Here is a 9,389-nt window from a genome sequence, read left to right on the forward strand (position 1 = left end):
AACGCTTCTGGAAGCAACTCCAGTCATGGGTGCGAAGCGCTGGCTTCTTTGATAGGATTGACAGTAAATTGGTACTTTTTGGTGAGCAAGGCAAGATGGATGAACAATCTCTGAAGTTGTGGAATGTGATTAGAGCGGTTTCAATGCAAGAGAACTGGAGGCTAAGAAATGACAGGCTTGTTTTAGGGTTAAAGTTCCCTTGGTCCCAAAGGATCAATGGCCTAGGGTCAAAAGTGAAATTCCGGTGGCTCTTAAGGGCTGTAAACTAGCTGATAGAATTTTAAAGGTTTTTTGTAATGCCTTAGCAAAGGTCTAAGACAATTATGTCTTGAAGAAGCCTCTTAGTAGGCTATGTAAATACCTTTTATTCATAATATTGATCATATTCTCTGTGCATTATAAAAAAAATACAAAACTTGCATTAAAAAAAAACTTGGAGTCACTTTGGCTGGTGACACGTGGAAGTGAGGGAGATGAGGAGAGGGCAAGCGTAATGGGGGCGCTTGGTCGGGCGAGTAAGCTGTCGACACGTAGAGAGAGGTGATTGGCACGCCAGGTGAGGCATATTCTATATTCTTCTTTTTGAAATTAAAAAGAACCGATAATAAAGGCCTCTCGCCTATACATCCATCCCTTTTGCTTCTTTTTCTTCTTTTCTCTCATCACCTTCTCTGTGAAACCCTAATCTGTCCCACTCATAACACAGACATCCATACATACATACATCTATACGCCTTCTCTGTGAAAACTTAATCTGTCCCACTCATAACACAGACATCTATGCATACGTATGTTACACTTGCCCTGTGCTGTCCTCCTTCATCCTCTCCATTTCGCTTTACCTAGCGGGCATCCTGAGGCTTGGTCCCTCCATCATTCCTCCAACGCATAATTCTTTTTCCCAAATTCGCAGAAGCTTTCTTCTTGCGATAAGCTGAGGTTTCCTGTTTCACAGGCGCATCGCTGTGGCCTTCTTTGCCATTTGGATCGTCCTCCGATACGCCGAGGTTTCCTGTCGCAGGCACGCATCGCTCTGCCTTCTTTGCCGTTTGGATCGCCTTCCAAGAACCCAAGGTTTCCGGTCCCGCAGGCACGCATCGCTTCGTCCTTCTTTGCCGTTTGGACAAGCAGAGTTTCCCTGTCAGAGAGGCGCATTGCTGTGGCCTTCTTTGTTTTTCGGATCGTCTTCCGATAGGCCCAGGTTCCCTGTGACAGGCACACATCACCGTGACCTTTGGATCGTCTTCCGATAAGGCGAGAGTCTCCTGTCACAAGCACGCATTCTGGTTGCTGCTTCACTTTGACAGAGATGAAGGGGATCGCTTTGTTTTTCATTGTCTTGTTTTCAAGTGTCTCCCCCATATCTAGCAACTATTTTGATATCACCGCGCAAGGTGTATCCTTTGCATGCGAGGGCTGGAGGCTGAATGCAGAGATTGGCAATATTATCGGCTGGGCTGTCATCCCCCTAAACTGTGAGGATCATGTGAGCAACTACATGCTTGGGGGGCATTACGCCGCAGATATTGATCTCATGGCTCAGGAGGCCATGTCATATGCAAAAGGTGTGGCACGCAATGGTGATCGAAAAGATGCCTGGGTTTTCGACATTGATGATACAGTCCTAAGTCACATATTGTATTACTCAAGAAATCATTTTGGGTAAGAGTCTGCATTTATAATACTTACACAAATTTGCCTGGTTATCAAGGTTCTTGTGGTGATTTGATGAAGCCTGCTTGTTTTTATTGCAGTGCTATTCCGTTCAACAGGTCTGCATGGGTGATATGGGAAACACAAGCACTGGCTCCTCCAATTCAACCCATCCTGGCTTTATATAACCAGTTAATAGATGATCAGTGGAGAGTATTCTTCTTAACAGGCAGGGATGAGATACGGAGAAATGTCACTGAAGAGAACCTCCAGCGCTCGGGTTATTCAGGATGGTCAGGTCTGATCCTCAGGTATGACCTCCTGTCAATTGTAAAGAAATATAGCAGTTGAATTAATCACCTAGTTCGTTTCTACTCTATTATTCTTGGCTTTGCAGGCAGGAAGCAGATAGAACCCTTCCAGCCAAGGCTTACAAATCAGCAAAGAGGCTGGAATTACAGGAGCAGGGGTATCGGATATGGGGTAACATGGGTGATCAGTGGAGTGATCTTCAAGGCTTTGCCACAGGCGAGCGTTTATTTAAGGTGCCAAATCCCATGTATTTTATACCTTAAGCCTTACAGTACCTGCATTGGCAGCTTGTGCATATGATGTGGTGGGGGGAACAATTCAAAATCAAGCTGGAGCATCTCAAAGGAGGAAACATGATTAAGAGCAATCGTACTTTGGCCATCTTTGTGAGATGGCAACTATTCTCACAAACATTTGGTTGAACGGAGCGGTTTGCTTATCATCAAGCACAACTGTAAATATTCCTGTTGCAGGGCTTGTGGGGCACGCTGCACGTGTTAGCGTCACTCAATAGATGGAATATGGACATTGTCACTAGAAGTAATAATTCTTTTGCGGCCAGATTTTTTAACCATCTGTGCCTGCATCTGCAAAATACTGAAGACAAGAAACACAAGTACATGATTTTTGGAAGTTCAGAAGTCATGCACACAATAAGGCCTTTTTGTCCTTTTGCATGTGGGAAATTTGGTCAGAAGGGCGGATGATGTACAGTTGGTCTTTTGAAGGTGAGGGTATAAGATATTTCACCTTTAGAAGCTTGTATTCAAATCTAAAGCTCTGCTCTTGACAGCTGCACCTGGGCTCTCTAATTCATACTGGGCATTCTGTCACTTGATTTATTCAATATGTTTGTTAATTTATGCATTGTCTGTGCGTATGAATTTCTCAATTTGCCTTTCCTGGCGTGTTCCTAAATTGATCTACAAAAAGGAGGGGGAGGGCCCAGGGGGGAGTAAGAGAATGTTGATGATTTTCCCAATGGTACCAGAAGGAAGGTGATTGAATACGGAACCAGGGTCCTCAAAATTCCTACTGTACTCTATCCATCACTAAGGAAGAAATGTATGGCACCGCAACAGTGTACGGTAGGTGGGCTGTTAAGGACAGCTGTTTTGATTTTTCGCAGGAAAGCGCAAGTGAAATTGAATATGTTTGCTGGTCAATGAGGAGCTGGTAAAATTCTTCTGGAATGTGTGCTAAGCCGTTGTGCTACAGAATGATGCGTCTGGAGCATTCATAGATGTAAAACACAGCTGCCGCGAACTACCAACATACACGGGCCATTAGTGGGTCGCCTCTCTCTCTCTCTCTCTCTCTCTCTCACCCTGGGCACATGGAGGCCTCAGGCCTTCCAGCAGAATTCGGGTGCAGATTCTTCTCGCTGGCATTGGGTCCCTCCATCTCTCCTGTCCGGACTTAAATTGGAGATGGAAGAAAAAGAAGAAAGAGAAAAAGAGGAAGAGGGAAAAAAAAGAAAAAATATTTTTTTATAAAAAATTAAAAATATTTTTTAGTTTTTGACTTAAAGAGAGGAAATATATAATTTGAAAGAGAGAAAATAGGGGGGAGAAAGAGAAAGATAAAAGAGAAAAGTAGAGAAGAAAAAATATATAGAGAGAAGTGAGCGAGAAAAAAACTTGAAAGAGGAAAATAAAAATAAGGAGAGAAACTGAGAGAAATACAAAGAGCAAAAAAAAGAAGAGAGGGAAAGAGAAGGGAACATATAGAGAAAAAATATAAAATTGAAGAGGAAAATAAAAAGGAAAAGAGAGGAGAGGGGGGAAAAGAAAAGGGGGGAGGCACAAAGAAGAAAAGGAGAGAAAAGAAAGAATTTGAACACAGAGAATTATAGAGGAAAGATAAAATTTAAAAAAGAAAGAAGAAAAAATTAAAGAGAAAAAAGAAGAGAGAGAAAGAAAAGAGAGGAGGGGGGAGATGAAAAGCGAGGAGAGAGAAGAAATAGGAAAAGAGAGAAGGCACAAAGAAGAAAAGGAGAGAGAAAAGAAAGAATTTGAACACAGAGAATTATAGAGGAAAGATAAAATTTTAAAAAGAAAGAAGAAAAAATTAAAGAGAAAAAAGAAGAGAGAGAAAGAAAAGAGAGGAGGGGGGAGAGATGAAAAGCGAGGAGAGAGAAGAAATAGGAAAAGAGAGATGGGAAAAAAAAGTTTTTTTTTTAAATTTAAAAGGATAAAAGAAAAAAGAAGAGAGAAGGAAAAGAAAGGAGGGGGGAGAAGTAAAGCAAGGAGAGAGAGAGAGAAGGGGGAAGAGAAGAAAAGCGAGGAGAGAGAGAGAGAGAGAGAAGAAGAAATAGGAAACGGAGGGGGAGAGAAGTAAAGCAAGGAGAGAGAGAAGGGGAAGAGAAGAAAAGCGAGGAGAGAGAGAGAGAGAGAGAGAGAGAGGAGAGAAGAAGAAATAGGAAAAGAGAGATGGGAAAAAAAAGTTTTTTTAAATTTAAAAAATAAAAATAAAAAAGAAGAGAAGGAAAAGAGAGGAGGGGGGAGAGAGAGAGGGAGGAAACATGTAGAGAGAATTATAGAGGAAAGATAAAATTTAAAGAGAATAAAAAATAGAAGAGAGAAGAAAAAGAGAGGAGAGAAGAAAAGCGTAGAGATAAGAAAGTGGGAGAAAATAAAAAAATAAAAAAGAATGAATAGAAGAAAAAAAGGAGAAAAGAGGAGAGGGAGAGAGAATGAAAAGAGAGGAGAGAGGGGGGAGAATAAAAGGAGTGAAAACCAAGAGGAGAAAAAATAAACTAAAATAGAAGGCACATAGAAAAATTAGACATAGGGAATTTGGGAGGGGGGAGAGAGAGATTAAATAAAAAATTAGAAACAGAAGGAAGAGGAGAGAGAAAGATGAGAAATAGATTATTGAGCGAAGTTATCATGCGATAACAAGGTAGCTTCGCTTGTCGCTTCGGGGCAGTGAAGCTGTCGCGAAGCAACCTAGCGTTTCGCGTGCACTTCGTGTATATTATAGTAAATAATTGAAGAGTCAAACGTCGAAGGTCTGGCTGTTCTAACTTCCAAGGCGTTGTAAATACTTATATTTTATCATCACGATACTTTAAGAGAGACTTGGCGGGGGGTGGGAGAAGAAAGTGAAAGAAAAAGAGAGAGAGAGAGGGAACATGCAGAGAGAATTATAGAGGAAATATAAAATTTAAAGAGAATAAAAAATAGAGAAGAAAGAGAAGAAAAAGAGAAAAGAGAGAGAAGAAAAGCATAGAGAGAAGAAAATGGGAGAAAATAAAAAAATTGAAAAGAGAAAAAAAAGGAGAAAAGAGGAGGGGCAGAGAGAAGGAAAAGAAAGGAGAGAGGGAGGAGAATAAAAGGAGAGAGAAAACCAAGATGAGAAAAAATAAGCTAAAATAGAAGGCACAGAGAAAAATTAGACATGAAATTTTGGGGGGGGGAGAGAGAGAGAGAGAGAGAGATATATATATATATATATATATATATATAGATTAAATAAAAAATTAGAAACAGAGGGAAAAGAGAAGAGAGAAAGATGAGAAATACATTGATGAGCGAAGTTTCCATGCGTAGCATAGCAACTTCGCTTGCCGCTTCGGGGCAGCGAAGCTGTTGCAAAGCAGCCTAGCGTTTCGCGTGCGCTTCATGTATATTATAGTAAATAATTGAAGAGTCAAACGTCGAAGGTCTAGCTGCTCCAACTTCTAAGGCATCGTAAATACCTATATTTTATCATCACTATATATTACCACTAGCTTGTGTTTAAATTTAAAAAAAACAAGGTGAATAGCGAACATACCACTTTCGTGACCGGTATGAAATTGAATTTTTCTTGACTTTATTTTTCAAAGTCTCTCATTTTGGGCTAACAATGAGATGAAAACAATGTATACGTGAAATTTTGTGAAGTAGGGATATTAGAAGTACTTTCATGTGATTAGTGTATGAACTACTACAATGATGTTCATCAAAATGCTTTTGCATAGATGGTTGGTAGTGAGTGCAAGCCAAAGTAGAGTGCTAGCAACACCCAACTTCTCATTTGGATGTAATTATAGGATTTGAAATGCACCTTTCTTTTCATAAGATGCATTTGTTGGACCCTCCCACTCGTAGTGGCATGGAATTTTTGCCTTTCATAACTAGTGTGATTATACACAAGTATGCAACTAGTGTGATCATGAAAATTGAGAGTTTAGCAAAGTCACCATATGTAATAGAAGCATCAACATCTTTCTTAACTTCTTCAAAGCACAACAAGATCTCTTGCTCTTCATGCTTATTCAAGCATCATAGCATTCACTTGATTGGCATTTGATAATTAGGGGGTTCACTATTCATAAATCTTTACTATCACATGCATTCAAGGCTTAGTTTACAAACCCCTTATTTATACATTTATAGTGAGTAAAACACCATTTTTAGATTCAATTTATGAATATTCTCATCAAATGATATCACTTTTTGTTTATGAAAAAGGTCCAAAAAATAAAGATACTTACATTCTTTCATCTGAATTTGTGATAGACTTACATATTTGTGAGTGACCCCTTTTCTCACCCTCTCACTAGTCAAAGTGTTTCAATTTTAGCCAAAGTGTCCATCCAACCCTTGCAATCATTCTTCGATGGAAGTATTTAGTCTTTTGAAATTCCTATCATAATTTTTTGGAGATAAAATTTTTGATGCTTTATTCACAACATAATCATTTTTGAATCTATTGCATAAAGGTTAGATGAAACTTACGATGTAGCATTTACATAAGAATATCATATGTTCCATTGTGCTATAGTCAGTCTCTTGTGGATTAAAAGCATTGTTGTCCCACATAAGTCTCAAATGCAAATGGTGTTCATGGCTTACACCTTGCATATCTCGTATATCGTGACTCCTATTGTTCATGTATCTCCTTTGTTAAGTTCCCTATATGTGTAGTAGCAATAACAAATTGTGCGCTAAGAAATGCAATACTTGAAGTTGCCATAGTTGACTTGATTTAACTCCCAATACTAGATATATTAGTGCTTTGCATTAAGACCTACGCAAGCGCAAGTCACTAGGGCACCTATAAAGCAATGGTGTTTAAGTTCTATCTCCCCCACCCCACTTTCCACATTAACTATATGCCAAACCTTGAACTTAATTCTTGCAACATATAAATAACACACTACTCTCTCTCATTATTTCTCAAATGTAATGCATGTTTGTGAGAGAACATGTAAAACATTGAAATCTTACTTTAGATTGTTTGCATATATAAACCCAACAAAAAATATAAAACCAAAGTGTCACATAGTCTTCAAACAACTTCTTTTGTAAACATTGCTATCAATGACATCTATCTTGATTTGCACATGTATGGGTGATAAAGCTTTAGTTGAAGCATCAATAGGTGTTATATTTGCGAATGCATGTAACACAATTGAGAGAGATACCCTAAGGCGATTCACATAACATATGTTAAAAAACACAATTAACATAATTAAACATCCTTCTCGTTAACTATATCCAAGATGATCTCCATTATATATGTTAGATAAGACAATTGAGAGAGATACCTTGAGGTGATTCACATAATATATGTTCAAAGACATAGTTGAGAGAGATACCCAAACGTGATCCATGCTACAAGTGGATAATAATACTTTTCAAAATAACATTTCATAATTATGTGCATCCTTCCATTGGTGAAAACCCTTAAAATAAGAGAATAAAGTATTCACTACCCTCACATGTGAGGTAGCTTTTAGCTTTCACTTGTTGGGTACCATAGCAATTCACCCACGGGGCATGTGAGAAAGCCATAATATAATGTAAGTTGCATAAATATTTCCTTAGCAATGGGGAAAAAAAATGCAAGTAAGAAAATATATTTTCTTAAAATTCTAGAGAGAGAGAGAGAGAGAGAGAGAGAGAGAGAGAGAGAGAGAGAGAGAGAGAGAGAGAGAGAGAGAGAGAGAGAGAGAGAGAGAGAGAGAGAGAGAGAGAGAGAGAGAGAGAGAGAGAGAGAGAGAGAGAGAGAGAGAGAGAGAGAGAGAGAGAGAGAGAGAGAGAGAGAGAGAGAGAGAGAGAGAGAGAGAGAGATTATGGCACCCCTCCCATTGGGCACTTCTTCACCATCTCACCTAGAGACACCTCCCCAATATTCACATGCTAATAACCCATGAATGCATGTACAAGTTTACTAAGATATTTGAGAGAATAGATAGGGAGTCAAAGGGACTCCCAAGGTCCACTTGCCATGAGGGGTACATCAAATACCACATTGCACAAGCATGAGGGATATGTTGGGGCCTGAGGGTTGTGGGGGTAAATGAGACCCCACTCCCCCAACTATTCCTTGATTGCACTTAGCAAGACTAGGGGGAGTGGGGCTTTATTACCCCTCTATTCTCCCCACTAAACCATTCAAAAATGGCAATGCTATCCCATTGCCAAGAGGATTAACCCATGCGACTTGTCAATGGAGGATTAGCAAGGTTTAATAACCAATTAAATGCCATTGGTTGATAACTTACTTATGATTGATATTGTCATTTTATTAAAAAGCGTGCTCTTCATTAGCTCTTGGTTTTGGATGGCCATTCTTTCTTATCACTTGTCCATAGACACATTCTCAAGAAGCTTACCCTTCCATAAACACTAGAAAACTTATCATTCTTTGCAAAGCTTGATGATAAGTTGTCCATCATAGGCCAAGTTAGAACGTTGTTGGATGGGTGGACAACCATCAAAATCCTAAAGTTATTTGGAAGGCCTTTAGAGTAGCTCTCATTTTCTTTTTAAAGAGATTAGATGGGTTTTAAACCATTTTTGAAATTTTCTAGAAATATGTAAATTTTATACTATTCATTTGAAAGGTAATATATAAGGTAGCCCTTTCCTTGGAAGGGTAAAATCCCCTTGAAGGATATTGCAACATGTAAATTTTAAGCCTACTATGGTTGGGGTGGAAAGATCTATCATACTATCAAGTGCATGTAATGCTATCAAATATCTGGTTTGTTGGTTATGAAGATCAAGTCCATCTTTACCAACGTTCATGGAAAACATTTTTTGGAGTTGATGCAAAACCTTCAATCTTGAGAAATTGCAAATTTTTACATAGATTTTTCAATTATTTTTGTAATATGACTAAAACAATATTAACATTTGAAATTTCAAAGCTTTATCTCCAAAAATTTTAAGGTTTTTCTTTTGAAATTTAGTACTTTTCTTGGCATTAAACCTTACTTTTCTTTGTACACTAATCTTTACTCTAGCTCATCATCACTAGCATAATTTTTTTTTTCATGAAGAGCAATCTTGCTCTACAATTAATAGAGGCTTCATGCAACTAGATACCATAGATTGGTGCTAGGTGTGGGTTGGAAACTTGCTATAATGATGCTTCATACAACCATACTCAATAATAAAAATGAGATATACCAAATTTGTAATAGA

At 38.6% G+C, this 9,389-nt stretch overlaps 1 protein-coding gene across 1 annotated transcript; it reads left to right on the forward strand.

Annotated features, from left to right (window-relative positions):
- The first annotated feature begins 640 nt into the window (after positions 1-640).
- Positions 641-2,826, forward strand: LOC148037207 (acid phosphatase 1-like). The gene is made up of 3 exons (XM_087676138.1): positions 641-1,662; positions 1,755-1,964; positions 2,051-2,826. Exons 1-3 carry the CDS (start codon positions 1,310-1,312, stop codon positions 2,226-2,228), a joined length of 741 nt encoding a protein of 246 aa, XP_087532264.1. The 5' UTR covers positions 641-1,309; the 3' UTR covers positions 2,229-2,826.
- The last annotated feature ends 6,563 nt before the right edge of the window (positions 2,827-9,389 follow it).

The sequence above is a fragment of the Lygodium microphyllum genome, chromosome 4 (assembly GCF_053477565.2).
Source record: "Lygodium microphyllum isolate KBCC chromosome 4, Lygodium_microphyllum_v1.1.10, whole genome shotgun sequence".
Lineage (NCBI taxonomy): Eukaryota > Viridiplantae > Streptophyta > Polypodiopsida > Schizaeales > Lygodiaceae > Lygodium > Lygodium microphyllum.